The 22,650-nt window shown below is 69.2% G+C and overlaps 1 protein-coding gene across 1 annotated transcript; it reads right to left on the reverse strand.

Moving 5' to 3' along the window:
* Positions 1–678: 678 nt before the first annotated feature.
* On the reverse strand, positions 679–21,772 carry SPRED3 (sprouty related EVH1 domain containing 3). Its single transcript, XM_075917980.2, has 6 exons — positions 21,463–21,772; positions 8,709–8,883; positions 8,465–8,633; positions 7,723–7,784; positions 2,375–2,545; positions 679–1,915 (listed from the first exon to the last, which is right to left on the reverse strand). Exons 2-6 carry the CDS (start codon positions 8,877–8,879, stop codon positions 1,265–1,267), a joined length of 1,224 nt encoding a protein of 407 aa, XP_075774095.1. The 5' UTR covers positions 8,880–8,883; positions 21,463–21,772; the 3' UTR covers positions 679–1,264.
* Positions 21,773–22,650: the final 878 nt, after the last annotated feature.

Below are 22,650 nucleotides of genomic sequence, written 5' to 3' on the forward strand. Positions count from 1 at the left end.
GAGGAGAGTCCCAGGGGGCCAGAGAGCTCCCCCATCCATTGCCCCCTCAGGCTCTTCCCCCGTCCCGCTGGGTGGGTCAGGCGCCCTTGGTGAGAGTTCTCTGCGCTCTGGTGACTGGGCACCACAGAGGCAGGGAGGGGACGTGAACAGGGAAGGGGGCGTCGCCCTCAGCTCCCGCCAGACACCCCGAGGGGAGCCCCGTCCTTCCAGCCTCGGAGCCATTACGGGAGCCAAAGTGAGGGGCTGCTGCAGCTTGTGGACCCCGTCTGCCTGTCGCCTCGTGAAGGGAACGGCCTGGGGCTGTGTGGCTGCCAAGCTGCCATTTCTCAGCCTGTGGAACTCAAACTGCGGGCAGTTCCACGAGTGAACACACCTCTCTCCCTCTCTCTCTCTCTCTCCCTCTCCCCCTCTCTCTCTCTCCCTCTCTCCCTCTCCCTCTCTCCCTCCCTCCCTCTCCCTCTCTCTCCCCCTCTCCCTCTCTCTCTCCCCCCCCCTCTCTCTCTCTCCCTCTCCCCCTCTCTCTCTCCCCCTCTCTCCCTCTCTCTCTCTCTCTCCCTCTCCCCCTCTCTCTCTCCCTCTCTCCCTCCCTCCCTCTCCCTCTCTCTCCCCCTCTCCCTCCCTCTCCCTCTCCCTCTCTCTCTCCCTCTCTCCCTCTCTCCCCCTCTCTCTCCCCTCTCTCTCTCTCTCTCTCTCAGCAGTTTACTACTTAATACAACAGGGGAGGTTTTGGGATCTTTAAAAGGGGCATTTTTCAGCACAGCGTCGCTCCTCTCCCTCCCTCCCGCCTCCAAAGCACAAATCCGGCGAGTATCCATGTGCGATATTCTCTTTCCTTCTGCTGTTCTTTGTACCCCTTTTCAAAACCCTCACAGGAAGCCCGTGGACCCGGCCGGGCGCTGCAAAGGCAGGAGGGGCCAGACGGCCTGTGGGCCTGCCCCCAGTACACACAGCCGGGTTGGTCTGTTCTCCCCCACAGGTGGGGGAAGGGGTGCAGCTGCCCCGGGACGCCGCTGGTTTGGGGATTCTCTCTCTTCCCTCCCTTTGTCTGAGAGTTTTTCTAAAAAGGACCCAACCGGTGGAAATCTCAAAGGAAACAAAACACTGAAACTCGCCGGCCACGCCTGACCCTCGGAATAAAACCGCCTCGCCCCTCCCCCTCCGCAGGGGGGGCGCCCAAGAGCAGGGGCCTCAGCCCCCCGCCGCCGCGTCAGGCTCTGCCTCCATCTCCCCCCGCCAAGCCCAGAGCGCCGCCCGCCCGGCGGCCTCACCGCACGGCCTTGTGCCGGCCGCCGCAGCAGCCGCAGTGGCCCCCGCACCAGTGGCAGGCGCGCAGGGGCAGGTAGCAGCACATGCAGGGCACGGCCAGCGAGAGCGCCACGAGCGCCAGCCAGCGGGCGCAGAAGTGCGGGTGGCCCAGGTCGCAGGAGCAAGGGTCCGAGTAGTCGCCCTCCGAGTCCGACATGCAGTGGTACAGCAGGCTCTCGGCGCACCACATGCAGCTCAGCTGGTAGACGCAGTGGCCCATGGGGTCCGGCGCGTCCTGGCACTGGCCCCGCCCGTTCTCCTCCCGGGTGAAGACGTCCCGGCAATAGACGCAGCGGGAGGGCGCCGCATCCTCCTCCGCGCCCCCCCCGCCGCCCAGCGCCGGCTCCTTGGCCTGCTTGTGCCGGGGGGGCGAGGGCGCGGCGTGGATCTGGCAGGACGGGGAGCCCTTGGGGTCCCGGGAGCCGCCCCCCGCCGCCGGGCAGCGGCGCTCCTTGCCGCCCTTCTCGAAGTGCACGCACACGCCCGCCTTCTCGGGCACGGCCGCCCGCCGGTAGTCCTCATAGCCCTTGCTGCCCCACGGGGCCCGGCACGGGCTGATGCCCTCCAGCTCCTCCTCGGCCGGCAGGGCCAGGGGCTGCAGGGGCTGCACCTGCCGCAGAGGAGACAGAGCTACAGCCCGGCCCGCTCGCCCGCCTCCGCCCCGGGAGTGCCGCTCTGGCCACTAGGCCGCGCTGCCCTCCGAGTGCGCGAACAGAACCCAGAGGCCAGGCGCTGGAATCCCGGGTCCTCCGGCTGCCAGACCGGGGCCCCCGCTGCACGCAACCGTGGGCAGCTCCGCCAGCCCGCCCCACCCTCGCCCTGGGCCCTCGGCGCTGCCCAGACCCCAGCCTGTCCGCCCTGTGCACAAAATCCCCCCCCCGCTATTTTCCTGAGCTCCCCTGAATGCAGCCGCACGACCCCCAGGTGGGCTCCCAGTGGGGGAGGGCAGGTGCCGATGCCCCCTGCGTTTCCAAAAGGGACAGACCCCACTCCCCCAACCCCCGGCTTTCCCTGGAGAGGGCGACCCAGCCCGCGCGGGGCGGACCCTGCCCTCCCCGCCGCGGCCCACCTGCCCTGCCTGGCTCCCTGGCGTGCAGGCCGGCGCCGGGCCGAAGGCGAGCTCCTCAGAGGCGGGCGAGCGCAGGTAGCAGCTGGAGGACGACTCGCTGGTGACGATGGTGACGTGCTTGGGGAGCATTTCCTGGCGGCTGTTGGAGGAGGACTCGCTGTCCGTGCGCGGCTGGGGGCGAAGGCACAGGCCGGTGGGGAGAGAGCCCCAGTGTGGGGCTGGGGGCATCGCTGACACCTCCCTGCTCCCCATAGCCCAAGGCCCCCACGACCCCTCCCTGCAGCGCCCCCCACGGACCCCTCCCTGCTCCCCATAGCCCAAGGCCCCCACGGACCCCTCCCTGCAGCGCCCCCCACGGACCCCTCCCTGCTCCCCATAGCCCAGGGCCCCCACGGCCCCTCCCTGCAGCGCCCCCCACGGACCCCTCCCTGCTCCCCATAGCCCAAGGCCCCCACGACCCCTCCCTGCAGCACCCCCCACAGACCCCTCCCTGCTCCCCATAGCCCAGGGCCCCCACGGACCCCTCCCTGCAGCGCCCCCCACAGACCCCTCCCTGCTCCCCATAGCCCAAGGCCCCCACGACCCCTCCCTGCAGCGCCCCCCACAGACCCCTCCCTGCTCCCCATAGCCCAGGGCCCCCACGGACCCCTCCCAGCTCCCCATAGCCCAAGGCCCCCACGGACCCCTCCCAGCTCCCCATAGCCCAGGGCCCCCACAGACCCCTCCCTGCTCCCCATAGCCCAAGGCCCCCACGGACCCCTCCCTGCAGCGCCCCCCACGGACCCCTCCCTGCTCCCCATAGCCCAGGGCCCCCACGGCCCCTCCCTGCAGCGCCCCCCACGGACCCCTCCCTGCTCCCCATAGCCCAAGGCCCCCACGGACCCCTCCCAGCTCCCCATAGCCCAAGGCCCCCACGACCCCTCCCTGAAGCGCCCCCCACGGACCCCTCCCTGCTCCCCATAGCCCAAGGCCCCCACGGACCCCTCCCTGCAGCGCCCCCCACGGACCCCTCCCTGCTCCCCATAGCCCAAGGCCCCCACGGACCCCTCCCAGCTCCCCATAGCCCAAGGCCCCCACGACCCCTCCCTGAAGCGCCCCCCACGGACCCCTCCCTGCTCCCCATAGCCCAAGGCCCCCACGGACCCCTCCCTGCAGCGCCCCCCACGGACCCCTCCCTGCTCCCCATAGCCCAAGGCCCCCACGGACCCCTCCCTGCAGCGCCCCCCACAGACCCCTCCCTGCTCCCCATAGCCCAAGGCCCCCACGACCCCTCCCTGCAGTGCCCCCCACAGACCCCTCCCTGCTCCCCATAGCCCAAGGCCCCCATGAACCCCTCCCTGCAGCGCCCACCACGGACCCCTCCCAGCTCCCCATAGCACAAGGCCCCCACGGACCCCTCCCTGCAGCGCCCCCCACAGACCCCTCCCTGCTCCCCATAGCCCAAGGCCCCCACGACCCCTCCCTGCAGCGCCCCCCACAGACCCCTCCCTGCTCCCCATAGCCCAAGGCCCCCACGACCCCTCCCTGCAGCGCCCCCCACAGACCCCTCCCTGCTCCCCATAGCCCAAGGCCCCCACGACCCCTCCCTGCAGCGCCCCCCACAGACCCCTCCCTGCTCCCCATAGCCCAAGGCCCCCATGAACCCCTCCCTGCAGCCCCCACCACGGACCCCTCCCTGCTCCCCATAGCCCAAGGCCCCCACGGACCCCTCCCTGCAGCGCCCCCCACGGACCCCTCCCTGCTCCCCATAGCCCAAGGCCCCCACAACCCCTCCCTGCAGCGCCCCCCACGGACCCCTCCCTGCTCCCCATAGCCCAAGGCCCCCATGAACCCCTCCCTGCAGCGCCCACCACGGACCCCTCCCAGCTCCCCATAGCACAAGGCCCCCACGGACCCCTCCCTGCAGCGCCCCCCACAGACCCCTCCCTGCTCCCCATAGCCCAAGGCCCCCACGACCCCTCCCTGCAGCGCCCCCCACAGACCCCTCCCTGCTCCCCATAGCCCAAGGCCCCCACGACCCCTCCCTGCAGCGCCCCCCACAGACCCCTCCCTGCTCCCCATAGCCCAAGGCCCCCACGACCCCTCCCTGCAGCGCCCCCCACAGACCCCTCCCTGCTCCCCATAGCCCAAGGCCCCCATGAACCCCTCCCTGCAGCCCCCACCACGGACCCCTCCCTGCTCCCCATAGCCCAAGGCCCCCACGGACCCCTCCCTGCAGCGCCCCCCACAGACCCCTCCCTGCTCCCCATAGCCCAAGGCCCCCACAACCCCTCCCTGCAGCGCCCCCCACGGACCCCTCCCTGCTCCCCATAGCCCAAGGCCCCCACGACCCCTCCCTGCAGCGCCCCCCACGGACCCCTCCCTGCTCCCCATAGCCCAAGGCCCCCACAACCCCTCCCTGCAGCGCCCCCCACGGACCCCTCCCTGCTCCCCATAGCCCAAGGCCCCCACGACCCCTCCCTGCAGCGCCCCCCACAGACCCCTCCCTGCTCCCCATAGCCCAAGGCCCCCACGACCCCTCCCTGCAGCGCCCCCCACGGACCCCTCCCTGCTCCCCATAGCCCAAGGCCCCCATGAACCCCTCCCTGCAGCGCCCACCACGGACCCCTCCCTGCTCCCCATAGCCCAAGGCCCCCACGGACCCCTCCCTGCAGCGCCCCTCACGAACCCCTCCCTGCTCCCCATAGCCCAGGGCCCCCACGGACCCCTCCCTGCAGCGCCCCCCACGGACCCCTCCCTGCTCCCCATAGCCCAAGGCCCCCACGACCCCTCCCTGCAGCGCCCCCCACGGACCCCTCCCTGCTCCCCATAGCCCAAGGCCCCCACGACCCCTCCCTGCAGCGCCCCCCACGGACCCCTCCCTGCTCCCCATAGCCCAAGGCCCCCATGAACCCCTCCCTGCAGCGCCCCCCACGACCCCTCCCAGCTCCCCATAGCCCAAGGCCCCCACGGACCCCTCCCTGCAGCGCCCCTCACGGACCCCTCCCTGCTCCCCATAGCCCAAGGCCCCCACGGACCCCTCCCTGCTCCTCATAGCCCAAGGCCCCCACGGACCCCTCCCTGCTCCCCATAGCCCAAGGCCCCCACGGACCCCTCCCTGCAGCACCCCCCACGGACCCCTCCCTGCTCCCCATAGCCCAAGGCCCCCACGACCCCTCCCTGCAGCGCCCCCCACGGACCCCTCCCTGCTCCCCATAGCCCAAGGCCCCCATGAACCCCTCCCTGCAGCGCCCCCCACGACCCCTCCCAGCTCCCCATAGCCCAAGGCCCCCACGGACCCCTCCCTGCAGCGCCCCCCACGGACCCCTCCCTGCTCCCCATAGCCCAAGGCCCCCACGGACCCCTCCCTGCAGCACCCCCCATGGACCCCTCCCTGCTCCCCATAGCCCAAGGCCCCCACGACCCCTCCCTGCAGCGCCCCCCACGGACCCCTCCCTGCTCCCCATAGCCCAAGGCCCCCACGGACCCCTCCCTGCAGCGCCCCCCACGGACCCCTCCCTGCTCCCCATAGCCCAAGGCCCCCACGGACCCCTCCCTGCAGCGCCCCCCACGGACCCCTCCCTGCTCCCCATAGCCCAAGGCCCCCACGGACCCCTCCCTGCAGCGCCCCTGCAGCGCCCCCCACGGACCCCTCCCTGCTCCCCATAGCCCAAGGCCCCCACGGACCCCTCCCTGCAGCGCCCCCCACGGACCCCTCCCTGCTCCCCATAGCCCAAGGCCCCCACGACCCCTCCCTGCAGCGCCCCCCACGGACCCCTCCCTGCTCCCCATAGCCCAAGGCCCCCACGACCCCTCCCTGCAGCGCCCCCCACGGACCCCTCCCTGCTCCCCATAGCCCAAGGCCCCCACGACCCCTCCCTGCAGCGCCCCCCACGGACCCCTCCCTGCTCCCCATAGCCCAAGGCCCCCACGGACCCCTCCCTGCAGCGCCCCCCACGGACCCCTCCCTGCTCCCCATAGCCCAAGGCCCCCACGGACCCCTCCCTGCAGCGCCCCCCACGGACCCCTCCCTGCTCCCCATAGCCCAAGGCCCCCACGGACCCCTCCCTGCAGCGCCCCCCACGGACCCCTCCCAGCTCCCCATAGCCCAAGGCCCCCACGACCCCTCCCTGCAGCGCCCCCCACGGACCCCTCCCAGCTCCCCATAGCCCAAGGCCCCCACGGACCCCTCCCAGCTCCCCATAGCCCAAGGCCCCCACGACCCCTCCCTGCAGCGCCCCCCACAGACCCCTCCCAGCTCCCCATAGCCCAAGGCCCCCACGGACCCTTCCCAGCTCCCCATAGCCCAAGGCCCCCACGACCCCTCCCTGCAGCGCCCCCCACAGACCCCTCCCAGCTCCCCATAGCCCAAGGCCCCCACGACCCCTCCCTGCAGCGCCCCCCACGGACCCCTCCCTGCTCCCCATAGCCCAAGGCCCCCACGGACCCCTCCCTGCAGCGCCCCCCATGGACCCCTCCCTGCAGCGCCCCCCACGGACCCCTCCCTGCTCCCCATAGCCCAAGGCCCCCACGGACCCCTCCCTGCTCCCCATAGCCCAAGGCCCCCACGGACCCCTCCCTGCAGCGCCCCCCACGGACCCCTCCCTGCAGCGCCCCCCACGTTCTCTCTGCTCCCCATAGCACAAGGCCCCCTCCCTGCAGCACAGCGCCCCCTAGCACCGCACCTGGGCACTGGGGTCACTGCTGATGGTGCTGCGAGGGCGCCCCTATCCTGCTGTCTGCAGCACCCGTCCCCTCCCCCACAGTCTCCCCTCTGCCCCCCCGGCCCTCCCCGGGCAAGGAGAGCGCTGGCCTGCCAGGCCAGGCCTTTGTCAGCCACAGGACCCCTGGGCATCCCCGGGTGCCAGTGAGGCTCGCGGTGCCCCGAGCCCCTCCCCTGCCGTGTCTGGCGGGGCAGGGGGGGGGGTTTCAAGGCGCAGTGACGGGGGGGTCATGCGGTTTTTTAGTCTTTTCTCGGTGACGAAGGGGGTTTGTTGTCCCCCTGCGATGTTTCCCGCCGTGTTCGGGGTTTTGGGGACAGTGCTGGGGCCTGGCTGCCGTGCGCGGGGGCTCGGTTCGCGGGGTGCTCTGCCCGCACAGCCGGCGGCGGTCTGAAGAGCCCTGCAGTGCACACGTAGCCTCGGAGGGAAGGGCCTGTCCAGCCCCTCGCCCGGCCACGGGCCTGCCCCCCGCAGAGCGGGGACTCACCCATCCCCCGGCGCCCCGCTTCAGGGCCCACCGCTCAGCCCCACGCTGCCCCCGGGGTGCAGGGCGCCGAACGGCCAGGGCTGCAGAGCCCCCAGCCACGCGTGGGGCTGCTCCCCGGCTGTCCCTCCCCCCAGGCAAAGGGCCCCCCTGCCCCAGCTTACCACCCCCGCGTCGTCCGCGCCGTCAGCATCCTCCTGGGAGGAGGAGGAGGAGGAGAGCGAACCTGGAGGGAAGCAGAGGCAGGAGCATGAGAGCCAGGCGGGCAGTGGGGAGCAGCGCCTCTGGGGCTGTCGGGCTGTCCCGCCGGGACCCCCAGGCAGGGGCAGCGCCTGGCCCTCTGGCTCTGCCCACAGCTGGGATCCCGGAGTGGCCTGGGCATCGGTAGCGCGAGGAGCTCACATCGCAGTGGCACAGGGGGAAACTGAGGCAGAGGGAGACGCGCCAGCTGCCGTGGGGCGGCTTGTCTGAGCCAGAGGGCCGTGCGATGGGGGGCCCAGGCCACGGTGTGTCTGTGACTGGTGCCCCGGGGCTCGCCGAGCGGCCCCCCCAGAGAGACACTCTCTGACCCCGCGGCCCCCTGCCGGCGCCCCCCGCAGCTCTTCCCTCTCCCCGGCGCCCCTCAGCCAGCCCAGCGCCCCCCAACTCTGCCCCCCTGCTGGCACAGTGCCCCCTGCAGCTCTCCCCGCCTGGCCTGGCAGCCCCCCGACCCTCCCCCTCCGCCAGCACAGCACCCCCTGCAGCTCTCCCCACCCAGCGTCCCCACATCTCCACCCCCTGCCCGGCACCCCCCACCTCCCCTCCCGCTTGGTGCCCCCAACTCTCCCTGCCACCTGGCGCCCCCTGCAACTCTCCCCCCCGCCAGCACAGCGCCCCCCCAGCTCTCCCCCCCGGCCCAGCGCCCACCTTCGGCCAGCTCGGCGAGGGCGGCCTGCACGCTGCGCTCGAAGGCCGCGGCGTCGGCCGGGCTCTGGAAGGTCAGGCCGAACTTGCTGTCGCCCACTTTCCAGTGGTGGAAGATGGGGTTCACCTTGTTGTAGACCAGACCCCTCCGCAGCACGCACTCCAGGATGGTCTGCCGGGGGAGGGGAGGGGAGGGTTAGGGCCCGGGCCCAGGCGGCCCCCCCGCCCCCCGCCTAGCCCGGCTTACGGTCTGGTCGCGCAGCCGCTCCCCGCAGATCAGGTACTGGCGCCGCCGCCCGGCCTCCTCGGGGCGCCGCACCTTGCCGATGGTCACGTGGCTCAGGCCGCCCCCGCCCATGGGCACCCATCCCCCGCTCGAGTCGTCTCGGGTCATCACCACAGCTCGCACCCGAAGCATGTAACTGCGGGGCACAAGGGGGCTCCGTGAGAGGCTCGGCCGCCTGCCCGCCAGGTCTGTGGGCACTGCAGGCGCTCCATCGCACGGGCACTGCACACACACCACCTCACGGGCACTGCAGGCGCTCCATCGCACGGGCACTGCACACACGCCACCTCACGGGCACTGCTGGCGCTCCATCGCACGGGCACTGCACACACGCCACCTCACGGGCACTGCAGGCGCTCCATCGCACGGGCACTGCACACACGCCACCTCACGGGCACTGCAGGCGCTCCATCGCACGGGCACTGCACACACGCCACCTCACGGGCACTGCTGGCGCTCCATCGCACGGGCACTGCACACACGCCACCTCACGGGCACTGCTGGCGCTCCATCGCACGGGCACTGCACACACGCCACCTCACGGGCACTGCTGGCGCTCCATCGCACGGGCACTGCACACACGCCACCTCACGGGCACTGCAGGCGCTCCATCGCACGGGCACTGCACACACGCCACCTCACGGGCACTGCAGGCGCTCCATCGCACGGGCACCGCACACACGCCACCTCACGGGCACTGCAGGCGCTCCATCGCACGGGCACCGCACACACGCCACCACACGGGCACTGCAGGCACTCCATCGCACGGGCACTGCACACGCCACCTCACGGGCACTGCAGGCGCTCCATCGCACGGGCACTGCACACACGCCACCTCACGGGCACTGCTGGCGCTCCATCGCACGGGCACTGCACACACGCCACCTCACGGGCACTGCAGGCGCTCCATCGCACGGGCACTGCACACACGCCACCTCACGGGCACTGCAGGCGCTCCATCGCACGGGCACTGCACACACGCCACCTCACGGGCACTGCTGGCGCTCCATCGCATGGGCACTGCACACACGCCACCTCACGGGCACTGCTGGCGCTCCATCACACGGGCACTGCACACACGCCACCTCACGGGCACTGCTGGCGCTCCATCGCACGGGCACTGCACACACGCCACCTCACGGGCACTGCAGGCGCTCCATCGCACGGGCACTGCACACACGCCACCTCACGGGCACTGCTGGCGCTCCATCGCACGGGCACTGCACACACGCCACCTCACGGGCACTGCAGGCGCTCCATCGCACGGGCACTGCACACACGCCACCTCACGGGCACTGCAGGCGCTCCATCGCACGGGCACTGCACACACGCCACCTCACGGGCACTGCTGGCGCTCCATCGCACGGGCACTGCACACACGCCACCTCACGGGCACTGCTGGCGCTCCATCGCACGGGCACTGCACACACGCCACCTCACGGGCACTGCTGGCGCTCCATCGCACGGGCACTGCACACACGCCACCTCACGGGCACTGCAGGCGCTCCATCGCACGGGCACTGCACACACGCCACCTCACGGGCACTGCAGGCGCTCCATCGCACGGGCACCGCACACACGCCACCTCACGGGCACTGCAGGCGCTCCATCGCACGGGCACCGCACACACGCCACCACACGGGCACTGCAGGCGCTCCATCGCACGGGCACTGCACACGCCACCTCACGGGCACTGCTGGTGCTCCATCGCACGGGCACTGCACACACGCCACCTCACGGGCACTGCTGGCGCTCCATCGCACGGGCACTGCACACGCCACCTCACGGGCACTGCAGGTGCTCCATCGCACGGGCACTGCACACACGCCACCTCACGGGCACTGCTGGTGCTCCATCGCACAGGCACTGCACATGCACCATCTAACAGACACTGCATGCGCTCTCCTCAGACGGGCACTGCACACCTACCAATGCAAAGCCTGTGTCACGTGCACCCATGTCACAGACACTGCAGGTGCTCCATCTCATGGGCACTGCATGCATTCTGCCAGACAGACACTGCAGACATACCAATGCAAAGCCTATCTCGTGTACCCATTGCACGGGCACTGCAGGCACTCCATTGCACAGGAACGGCAAGCCTTCCATCACACAGGCACTGCAAACCCTCCATCTCATGGGCACTGCGTGCGCTCCGTCACACAGACACTGCACTCTCCATTGCACAGATGCTGCACACCCTACCATTGCACAGGCACTGCACACCCTACCATTGCACAGCCTGTGTCATGTGTACCCATCACGCGGACACTGCATGCACGCCATCACATGGGAATTGCACATGGTTCATCACCTGGGCACTGCACGCACTCCCTCGTACAGACACTGCATGCCCTCCATTGCACGGACACTGCACACCCTACCAATCCACAGCCTGTGTCACATGCACCCATCGCATGGGCACTGCGCACTGGCCATCGCTTGCCAATTGCACAGGCCTACATGCCCCATGGCACAGGCACTATCTAACCCTGCCACATGGGCACTGCATGTCCCACCAATGTACAGCCTGTCTCCTAAGCACTGCGTCTCCTGCTAAAAGATCCTTCTGTTTCACAGGCTCCAACCACGGCGCATGCTCTGTATGCCTCATTAACATGTAGCCTGTGTCACGTGCACCGTCGTACAGGCACTGCACCCCAGCCATTGTGCACACACTGCAAACACCAAAGGCACCTCTTGCACTGCAGCCCTTCACTGCTTGCACACTGCGCACACTGCAAACATTCCTCCTGCCTCACATCCATCAGCCACCTGCATTGCCAGTGCACTGCGCACAGTGCAAAGGAGCCTCATGTGTCACATTCACCCCTGGGCACACACTGCACAGCCCCACTGCTCGCACTGCTCCGCAGAGGCGCCCACGCACTGGATGCTGCACGCAGCTATAAACGCGCCTCAGTTCTGCGCACGTTCCTGTCTGATGTGCACCAATGCACGGGCCCTGCAGCCCCACCACCGTGCAGCCTGCCCCCTGCCCCGAGGCTGCTCCCTGCGCGGCCCTGCTCTGGCACTGCCTGTATCTTCGGGGTCCCCCCGCCCCACCGCACACCCGCACCCCGTCCTGCACACTCTTCGTCCCTTCCCCGCCCCACATCAGCATCCTGAGCTGCATACGCCTCGTCCCTTCCCCCGCCCCACACTAGCACCCCATCCTGCATATGCCTTGTCCCCTCCCCCACCTCTCACCCACACCCGCACCCCGTCCTGCACACGCCTCGTCCCTTCCCCCGCCCCACACCAGCATCCCGACCTGCATATGCCTCATCCCCTCCCCCACCCTGCAGAACACCTGCACCCGTCCTGCACATGCCTCGTCCCCTGCCCCGCCCCTCCCGCCCCCCCAACCTGCACATGCCTCGTCCCCTCCCCCACATCACCCCCCCTGCACACGCCTCATCCCCTCCCCCGCCCCTTCCGCCCCCCGACCTGCACATGCCTCGTCCCCTCCCCCACATCACCCCCCTGCACACGCCTCATCCCCTCCCCCGCCCCTTCCGCCCCCCGACCTGCACATGCCTCGTCCCCTCCCCCACAGCTGCCACCAGCCCCCCGCCCCCTCCCTGAGTGGAGCCAGGAGGCTGAGGACGGCCCAGCATGACCCCCAATCTCATCCCACATCAAGTGGTTCATTCACCATCTGGGAGGCCTCCCTCTTCGTCCCCCAGCTGATCCCTGTCCCCTCCCCAGCCAACCCTCAGCCCCCACCTGCCCGCCCACCCCGGCCCCATTCGCTGCCACCCCAGCCCAATGCGCCAGTGGGCGTGGGCAGTGCTGCTCTGACGCCCCAGGGCACACAGCCGGGCGGCGGGAGGGCCAGATGAAAAGGAAAGTGATTAATGGAGAAATAAGGGACAGCGTGCCTGGGGACACTGCCTGGCCAGTGGGCACTACTGCCAGCTCTGCCACTGGGCAACTCCCAGCCAACCCTGTGCCTCAGTTTCCCCTGCCACTCTTGGCAGACAGTCAGCTCCTTGGACAGGGACGGTCTCTCGCTGGGTCTGTGACGGGCCTGGCACGACGGTGGCCGGATCTCGGCACCGCCTGGCGCAGGAATGGGAAGGGAAGCGCTTTCCTCGCCTACGAACCCAAGAGACTCCCCCCCCCCCGTCAGGGCGAAGAGCCAAACCCTCCCCGTCCCACGGCCGGCCCGCTCCAGCCGAAAGGGGCGTTCGCTTTCCCCTTGTCGCTTCCCTTCCCCTCTGTCAATGGGTTTGGACGAATGGGCTGAAATTTCGAAAGGAAACGTCTCTGGAAGGGGGAGGAAGGGACGGGGGGCTCAGGGCAGCTCCGCCTTCCAGCCAAACCCCGGTCGAGCCCAGACGCCGCCCCCGCTGCACGGACATGGGCACGAGCGCACACGGCTAGCGGGAAACGAGTCACAAGAAAACATTCCTCAGCAGCCCCAGAACAGAACTCAGGTGTCGGGGGCCCGGAGCCGCGCTGAGATCACAGGACCCAGGAGTCCGGGGGCCCGGAGCCGGCGCCGCGCTGAGATCGCAGGACCCAGGAGTCCGGGGGCCCGGAGCCGGCGCCGCGCTGAGATCACAGGACCCAGGAGTCCGGGGGCCCGGAGCCGGCGCCGCGCTGAGATCACAGGACCCAGGAGTCCGGGGGCCCGGAGCCGGCGCCGCGCTGAGATCGCAGGACCCAGGAGTTCGGGGGCCCGGAGCCGGCGCCGTGCTGAGATCGCAAGACCCAGGAGTCCCGGGGCCTGGAGCCAGCGCCGCGCTGAGATCACAGGACCCAGGAGTCCGGGGGCCCGGAGCCGGCGCCGCGCTGAGATCACAGGACCCAGGAGCCCAGAGCCGGCGCCGTGCTGAGATCACAGGACCCAGGAGTCCGGGGGCCCGGAGCCGGCGCCGCGCTGAGATCACAGGACCCAGGAGTCCGGGGGCCCGGAGCCAGTGCCGCACTGAGATCACAGGACCCAGGAGTCCGGGGGCCCGGAGCCGGCGCTGCGCTGAGATCGCAGGACCCAGGAGTCCGGGGGCCCGGAGCCGGCGCCGTGCTGAGATCACAGGACCCAGGAGTCCGGGGGCCCGGAGCCGGCGCCGCGCTGAGATCGCAGGACCCAGGAGTCTGGGGGCCCGGAGCCGCGCTGAGCTCACAGGACCCAGGAGTCCGGGGAAAATGCCTGGGAAAAGCTGACACCCGTTTGGAGAAGCCCTGGCACCAGAGGGCGGTGCCACCTGGCATCAGCCCAGCCCGACTTGCTGCTTGTCCCCGGCCATTGCTGCCAATGCCCTGAGCTCCCTGCCCACGGCCCTGCCCTGCCCTGTCCCGCCCCCCCCTCACTCCCCCCCCCGCCAGCCCGGCCCTGCCCCCAGCGCCCCTCCCTTCCTCCCACTCCCACCACGGTGCCAGCCGCCTGACCGGGGCACTGATTAACCAGCTCCCCTCCCCCTGCCCCTCCGCAGCAGCAGCTCGGCTGCCCAGGCATCGTACACAGCGGCCCTGCTCGCCGGCGGGGGCGGGAGTTAATCATTGACAGCGCGGAGCCGGGCGGGGGGGGGCAGGTGGCTTGGCACGGGCAGGGCCCCGCACGCCCAGCTGCACCCAGGGCCGCCGGGCAGAGCCCCAAGGCCAGGCTGGAGGAGGGAAGCCGGCTGAGGGGAGGGGGCTCTAGGGTCAAGTCCTGTCTCTGCCACAGTCTGCCCTGGGTGACCCCGGTTGCGACACTTTGCCTCTCCGCTGTAAACTGGGCGGAATGACCGTTCCGGGCCAGAGCGGCTGGGCAGAGGCTGCGCCCCGGCCTGTGGGGAAGGCAGTGACCATGCACCCTCCCGGGAGGCCCCGGCACAACGGCACCCGGGCCCCTGGCTCACCCAGGCCATGCTCGCTGCAACGCTGCCAACCAGAGCCCCCTCGAAACGGGAGTCGGGGCAGGGCCTGGGTGCAGCTCGCTCAGGCCCGGCCTGGCTGCGGGGAGGGACCAGGTGTGACGTGGGGGGGTGGCCACTCTGGTTGGGCAGGGGGTGTCTGTAGCACTGCCCGGGGGGGGACCCTGGGGACCGGCACGTTGGCCATGGCCCAGCAACTCTGCACCTGGCCAGAGGGAGGGGTTTGAACAAAGGGGGTGGCTGCCTGGGGGGGGAGTGTCCGGGGGCTGGGGGGGGGCGGTCTCGGCTGGGCAAACATGGAGAGAACAGACTAAGCCGAGTGCGGGGGGCTCGGGGGCCTGGGTACTCCCCAAGGGGTCTGAGGCTGCCTGCCCCTGACTCCGCTGTCCACCCGGGCCGGGCTGCATCTCCGAGAAGCAACGAACCTCCCTGTTCGACTGGCTGGCGGAGTCACATCTGGCTGCTACGGGGGTGCAGGGTCGGGGGTCCCCGACGCGCCGTCACACCAGGTGCTCCCACCTCGCCCCCAGATCAGCTGTGCTCCATACTGCAGCCAGGGCCCTGGCAGCCTGTGCCCATCTGAGCACGCCAGCGCCGGTGCAGCGCTTGGCTTGAGGGGATGCTGCCAGATGCCATGCAGTGCCCATGCAGTGCCCCATGCAGTGCCTGTGCAGTGTCCGTGCAGAGCCCCGTGCAGTGCCCCATGCAGTGCCTGTGCAGTGCCCCATGCAGTGCCTGTGCAGTGTCCGTTCAGAGCCCCGTGCAGTGCCTGTGCAGTGCCTGTGCAGTGCCCCGTGCAGTGCCCCGTGCAGTGCCTGTGCAGTGTCCGTTCAGAGCCCCGTGCAGTGCCCCGTGCAGTGCCCCGTGCAGTGCCCCGTGCAGTGCCTGTGCAGTGTCCGTTCAGAGCCCCGTGCAGTGCCCCGTGCAGTGCCTGTGCAGTGTCCGTGCAGAGCCCCGTGCAGTGCCCCATGCAGTGCCTGTGCAGTGTCCGTGCAGTGCCTGTGCAGTGCCCCGTGCAGTGTCCGTGCAGAGCCCCGTGCAGTGCCCCCATGCAGTGCCCGTGCAGTGCCCCATGCAGTGCCTTTGCAGTGTCCGTGCAGAGCCCCGTGCAGTGTCCATGCAGAGCCCCGTGCAGTGCCCCATGCAGTGCCTGTGCAGTGTCCATGCAGAGCCCCGTGCAGTGTCCGTGCAGAGCCCCGTGCAGAGCCCCGTGCAGTGCCTGTGCAGAGCCCCCTGCAGTGCCCATGCAGTGCTCCATGCAGAGTCCCGTGCAGTGCCCTGTACAGAGCCCCGTGCAGTGCCCCGTGCAGAGCCCCGTGCAGAGCCCCGTGCAGTGCCCCGTGCAGTGCCCCGTGCAGAGCCCCGTGCAGAGCCCCATGCAGTCCCTGTGCAGAGCCCCGTGCAGAGCCCCGTGCAGTGTCCGTGCAGTGCCTGTGCAGAGCCCCATGCAGTGCCCCGTGCAGTGCCCCGTACAGAGCCCCATGCAGTGTCCGTGCAGTGCCTGTGCAGTGCCCCATGCAGTGACTGTGCAGTGTCCGTGCAGAGCCCCATGCAGTGCCCCGTGCAGTGCCCCGTGCAGAGCCCCATGCAGTGCCCCGTGCAGTGCCCCGTACAGAGCCCCATGCAGTGTCCGTGCAGTGCCTGTGCAGTGCCCCATGCAGTGACTGTGCAGTGCCTGTGCAGTGCCCCATGCAGTGTCCGTGCAGTGCCTGTGCAGTGCCCCATGCAGTGTCCGTGCAGTGCCTGTGCAGTGCCCCATGCAGTGACTGTGCAGTGTCCGTGCAGAGCCCCGTGCAGTGTCCGTGCAGTGCCTGTGCAGAGCCCCATGCAGTGCCCCGTGCAGTGCCCCGTACAGAGCCCCATGCAGTGCCTGTGCAGAGCTTTGTGCAGAGCCCCATACAGAGCCCTGTGCAGAGCCTCCCCACTTTCCCCTGCCGCACCAGAGCCCGGGGCCCAGCCTAGTAGGCTGTGGCAGGATGGCGGGGGAGGGGGGCTGGAGCACCAGCACAGGCTCCCCAAGCCGGGCGGGGGGCTGAGTCTTGGGGCCCAGACCCAGGCAAGCTGGGGCCACAGCCAGCCCCCAGGCCTGAGCGAGGGGTGGTAGAGGCCCCAGGCCGCCGGCGAGCGGTGCACTTTCTGGTGTGTGCAGGGGCGGAGCCGCTGCCGGGACTGGAACAGGAGGGCGGTTTGGCGGAGCCCGAACCGATTTCAGCAAAAGGGACACAAAGCCGCTGTGGGGTCCCTCCTGGGAGTTCTGCCCCCTAGGGCCAGGGCCTGCTCCGGGACGAGCCCTTTCGAAGGCAGCCCCCCAACCGCTGCGCTCAGAAACAGCCGAGCCGCTCCTGCGGGTTTCACGGCCCTCCCGCCCCCGGGGCTGCGGCACCTGGACTGCACCCAACCCCTGCACCCCCGGCGCCCAGCGGCAGGAGGGACCCGCTTTTGGGTCCATGTTCAGCTGCAGGCGCCGGGCTCCCTGGGCCACCGGACCAGCAGGTGAGCTGGGGCAGGGCCAGATTCCCTCGTGCCAGCGCCGGGCCGCACGAGGGCAGGACGGGCCCGGGCGAGGGGAGCCCAGCGCCCGTGCGATCAGAGGTGGCGGGTGTGCACGGCTCCCACAGTCAGTGTCGTGCGCAGCCCACCCCCACCTCGCGCCACGGCCCAGGCGCTCCGTGGGTGCCATGGCAGGAAAACCCGGCGTGGCCGGAAGCCCACGGAGTCGGGCAGCCCGGCGCTAACACCACGTCTCGCGAGCCACGCATGGAGCCCGGCAGGCCGCCCGCCACGGTCGGCAGATTCCCTGATTGCGCCCGCGTCCGAGGCAGCAGGGCCACCGGGCCACGCCGAGTTCTCATGCCCCAAAGGCCAGGCTCTCCGGGTAGTCTCGGCTCCCCCAACAAGGCAGGCAAAGGGACACTCTCCAGTTCTCGCCGGTGCTTGGCTCCTCACACTGCAGCCTCGCTCCGCACCTGCCACGGCTTCACCAGCCTCCCCTCGAGGCGCTTCCACCGGGCCGCCCGGGGGCCCAGTCAGGGTGCTGTGCCTCTCGGTGCTCACGGCCACAGGGGACCATCCCACCCCTAAAGGGGCCCCCGAGCGTCCCGTCCAGCAAGGGAGCCGGGGGCAGCACTCCGGCCCCCGCGGGAGCTTGGGCCACGTGCCAGCGCCTGCGCCGTTACAGACCACCCCCTGCCTTCCAACCGGAGCTGGTCTCGCTTTGCCCACTGCAGGGCCGGGCGCCGCTGACCCACCGAGAACTCAGTCGGGGGCCGCACACGAGTGAGAAGCAAAAAACCCAACCAAAGCGCCGGGGGGGGACGGGCCCTCCCCGCATTCCCCTCGCACGCCGGAGCCTTGGGAGGCCCAGGCACGTAGATTTGGGGCTCCAGCCCTGTGGCGGGTCGCCAGGTGGCTGGAGCGCCAGCGCGGGCTCCCCAATGCCGGGGGGAGCCTGAGCCTCAGGGGCCGGATCCAGGCGAGCCAGGGGCCGTGTCTGGCTGCGGGGCCTCCCCGACCTCACTGGGCCCTTCGCGAGAGGCACTGGGCGGTACCAGGCATGTCCTAGCCTAGGCGAGGGCTGAGGCTCGCCGGGGAACGGGGCCAGCTCCATGCAGCCGGCTGCCGGGGCTGCTTCGTCGTGGGCTCCGCAGCCGAACGCGGGGCTGAGCTGTCTCCGGCCGAGCCCACCGTGTGCAGCCACTGTGATTCGCTACCATGCTGACGCCTGTTCACACCCCTGTGTCACCCTGCAGAGGGACTTAGACACCCGCTCCGCGTCCCCACGCTCCCCAGCCCCTGGCGCAGCTCCTCTGAGCTCCTTCTCCAGTTCTTCCTTGTCCTCGCGCCTCTCCCACCCTGCCCGCCCGGGGCCAGCCCTTCCCACGCGGCTCCCCGCTGCTCCGGGCATGTTTCCCGTTTCCTGTCTTGCTCTGGAAACCACCTCCAGGTCCCTGCGCTGTGGAACAAGGGCACTCCGCATGGCAACAGATGTGGCACTGGCACTTGGTACATTGTTCTCTGCCATGGAATGTTCACCTGTGGAACTCCTTGCCACAAGATGATCCCGAAAGCCAAAGAGCCCAGCAGGACTGAGGGAAAAGGGAGAAGAGGCTTGTACAGCTAATCCATGGCACAGATTAGACTGAAGGAAGAAGTGGTACTTAGCCTGGCAGCTCACTGACGCAGCACAACAGGGTGCTCGTCTCTGACTGGGAGGCGCCCACGTCCCGAGGCGGACAGCTGCGCTCACACCGGCCCCACGGCCCAGCAGGCCCAACGCTCTGCATCTGCGCAGGGGCCATCCGAGGACCTCAGTGCACGTCCCAGTGTCTCTCAGCACGTGTGGTGGGAGCGAGTGCCCAAGCCAGGCACGGCCTTGCGCTAGCCACTCTGCCACGCTGCCCTTTTCTGTGGCACTGCCCCTTATGTCCCACCCCCTCACCTCCTGCCCCAGAGCCAGGGCCCATGTACGGAACCCAGTCCCCTACTCCCTTCCCTGAGGCAGGAAACGAGCCCTGGAAACGAGTCTTGACTCCCAGCCCACGTTCTGACCACTAGCCAACACTCCCCAGCATGGAGCCCGAGTCCTGACTCCCAACCCATGCTCTAACCACTAGCCCACACTCCCCAGCATGGAGCCCGAGTCCTGACTCCCAACCCATGCTCTAACCACTAGCCCACACTCCCCAGCATGGAGCCCGAGTCCTGGCTCCCAACCCATGCTCTAACCACTAGCCAACACTCCCCAGCATGGAGCCCGAGTCCTGACTCCCAACCCATGCTCTAACCACTAGCCCACACTCCCCAGCACGGAGACCAGGCCTACTGGCTTCCAGCCCACGTTCTAACCTCTGCCCCACAGATGGGGCTGGAGGCACAAACAATATTCCGTGTGCTCCGGGCAACACAAGCGCCCCGCTGACACCCAGCTTCCCAGCCCCCCCTTTCTCGTGCACCCCCGGCTCTGGCTGCTTTACGTGCGGGGCGAGCGCGTTAACTGGAGGTGCCTGTCCCGAGTGGCCGCCCCAGGGGCAGCCTGGCATTCAGGGCGGCCCGCAGCCATTTCTCCCCGTAGCGCAGTCACATACAGAGCCCTGCGGCCACCAAAGCCGCCCTGCCACTCAGGCAGGTTGCGGGCAGGCGGGGGGAGGCCGCACGCCTGGGGGGGACTGGCAAGGGGGCGGGGAGCATTCCTGGAGCCTGTCCCAGCCCTGGGGAAGGAGCAGGGGCCCTGGGAGTCAGGCCCTGGTCTGAACCCCCCAGTGCGCCAGGTGGGCCAGGGTGCAGGCTGGAGGCCATGGCCAGCCACAAGCTGGTGGCTCCCAGCCCCTCGCAGACCTGGCCCGGCGCCCACTTCCCAATTTACAGGCAGGGGAACCAAGGCGCTGGGCAGGGGCGGGGCCGGACCACAGCACCCACCCCTGGGAGAGCGGCTGCACCGGGTGGGCCTCATGGCTCCTCCCATGGACCCTGCCGGGAACCATCCACTTTGCAACAACAAACCCGAGAATGCAAACTTCCCTGCTTGTCCCCATCCCCCGCTCCCGGCCCCATCCCGCTGCCCCATCCCCTGCCCCCATCCCCCATCCCGCTGCCCCATCACCCGCTCCCGTCCCCATCCCGCTGCCCCATCCCCTGCCCCCATCCCCCATCCCGCTGCCCCATCCCCTGCCCCCATCACCCCATCCCCCGCTCCCGTCCCCCATCCCGCTGCCCCATCCCCTGCCCCCATCACCCCATCCCGCTGCCCCATCCCCTGCCCCCATCCCCCATCCCGCTGCCCCATCCCCTGCCCCCACCACCCCATCCCCCGCTCCCGTCCCCATCCCACTGCCCCATCCCCTGCCCCCATCCCCTGCTCCATCCCCTATTCCCTGCCCCCATCACTCCCACCCCACTGCTCTCCATCCTCTGCCCCCCCCCCATCCCCACCCCCATTCCACTGCCCCATCTCCTGCCCCATCACACTTTCCCCATCACCCCCATCCCACTGCCCCCATTACCCCCATCACCCCCGTCCCACTGCTCCCCATCCCCTGCTCCCATCCCACTGCCCCCCATCCCCTGCCCCCATCACCCGCACCCCCCTCCCCCCTGCGGGCTCGGAGAGATTTGATGCTGGGGGGGGGGGAATAAATACATAAAATCAGCAGACCACCAGGATGCAAGGAAGGAAGCTCTTCCCACCAATCAGGAGCCAGCGCGAGGCCTTTCCGACGCTCCGGAATATGAATGAAGGTTTTTCTCAAGACAAGCTCCGGAACAAAGTCCCAGATGGGGGGCGACGCCAGGCCCCCCCGGCCGGCAGCGCAGCATCGCGGGGCGCGTTGGAGGCATGTGCGTGACATCACGGCGGGTTGCCGTGGGAAACATGACGGCTCGCCGGAGGAGAGACACCGCGGCGAAGTGGACCCACCGATCCCGGGGGGGATCAGGGAGAACCGGGGCGGGGGGACGCGGACAGGGCAGCGCTGCGCAGAGCCAGGAGGCATCCCTCCCCCCCAGCCGCTCCCCGGTTCCCGTCCGCACAACGGCGGATTTTTCTCCGGGCCCCGCCATCACCGCGCCGCACGAATATGAATGTAACATCCGGGGGGGGGGGAGCCCGGAGAGGACCGTTTTCCATTGACCAATACATACGCCCGACCCCCCCTGTGCGCCCCGACTTCCCCCTCTGCCCCACGCCCTGGCCCGCCCGCCCGTGCTCCGGGAGCAGCCCCCCCCCCCCCCACGGACCGCTCGGAAGTCTCCCCTGGATCACGAGAGTTTCAAAGGCCCCGTCGCCGCACCTGCCTGCCACGCGCGTCCGAGCGCGCCCCGCGCCCCGAGCCGGGCAGCCGGGCCCGGATACGTACAGTCCGCTGGCGCCGCTCGGTGCAGAAGCCGGCTGCCGGTGCACGATTTGGGGGGTCAAAGCAGCGGGGTTTACTGTGCAGAAAAAGCCCCCCCGGAGGCGCTCTGTAGCCCCCGCCCCGCCCCGCCAGGGCGGTAGGCGCCGGGCAGCGGGCGCCCGGAGAGGAATGTTGCAAACGCCTATCCACGGCCTCGCGGCTGGATCCTTTCAGCCCATCTCAATGGAAACCGTGGGATTTTTGTGAATGGAGGGTCACGTGACCCAAGCGAGGCTCTTTGTCCCTCTCCCTTCAATAAACAACAGGTGAACGAGGAAAAAAAGACTCCAAGATACATGGGGGGGGGGGCATAGGTACAGGCTGTGCCACTGTCACTCCGCACCTCCCCAGTTCCCACGGCGTGACAGCGCGGGATGGAAAGCACCCCCCCCCACCCTCACCCCCCCCACCTGACATGCCAAGAAGGGAAGGAAATTAAACCCACCATGATGGATCCTCTAGGTGAACCCTGTCTTCCTCTTCTTTTTTTTTATGAATGAATCCAGATGCAAATCGGATTGATTCACAAACAAATACCCTTCAGTCTCCCCCCTCCCAGGGAAGGGGGAATCTAATTTCATTCATAAAAAGTACCCTAATAAAACGCGTTTGCCTTTAAAGCCATCATTGAAACAGGGGAGGGAGGATGAGAGAAGAAATGACATTAAAGCCAGCAGCAGCAGCTGGACGGAAGGAGAATGGAGACATGACAGCATGCAGGATGCTCTTCTTTGGCCTCCTTCTCAAAGGCACCTTTCTGAAGGCACAAAATAACATTTTAAAATCCTCTGGTTTTGCCAAAAAAAGAGGGGCAGAAATTGGGTTAAAAGAGCCCCCCCTTTTCTTGCTCTTATGGGGATTTTAAGGGGGGCCGAGAGACTCACTCTAAATCCATGCTGGTGCAGCTGCTCTGTGTGTGGCTTGGGTGTGTTTTATATGGGGGGGATTTTCCATTTTTTAAAATTCTCTTTTCTCTGGTTCTTCATCATTCGAAGGAGAATGAGGATCCAGCAGCCATTTTTCAGCAAGTAACATTTCTAATCCCTCCTCCCCTTTTTTCCTACCCCCCCCCCCATTCCCAACCCACCCTCCCTCCCCCCCTGCACCTGCCTTGGTTAATACTGACCACAGCTGGGGGGCTGGACTGATTTC

Source organism: Pelodiscus sinensis, chromosome 18 (genome assembly GCF_052426305.1).
Source record: "Pelodiscus sinensis isolate ZL-2025 chromosome 18, ASM5242630v1, whole genome shotgun sequence".
Lineage (NCBI taxonomy): Eukaryota > Metazoa > Chordata > Testudines > Trionychidae > Pelodiscus > Pelodiscus sinensis.

What these genes read in the sequence shown, in the direction of transcription:
- SPRED3 (XM_075917980.2), bottom strand. Translation starts at nt 8,879, where the DNA reads ATGCTTCGGGTGCGAGCTGTGGTGATGACCCGAGACGACTCGAGCGGG. An exon ending in AGCGGCTGCGCGACCAGACC is followed by an intron (nt 8,634 to 8,708) that starts GTAAGCCGGGCT and finishes CTCCCCCGGCAG; the next exon opens with ACCATCCTGGAGTGCGTGCT. An exon ending in CAGGGAGCCAGGCAGGGCAG is followed by an intron (nt 1,916 to 2,374) that starts GTGGGCCGCGGC and finishes CCTCTGCGGCAG; the next exon opens with GTGCAGCCCCTGCAGCCCCT.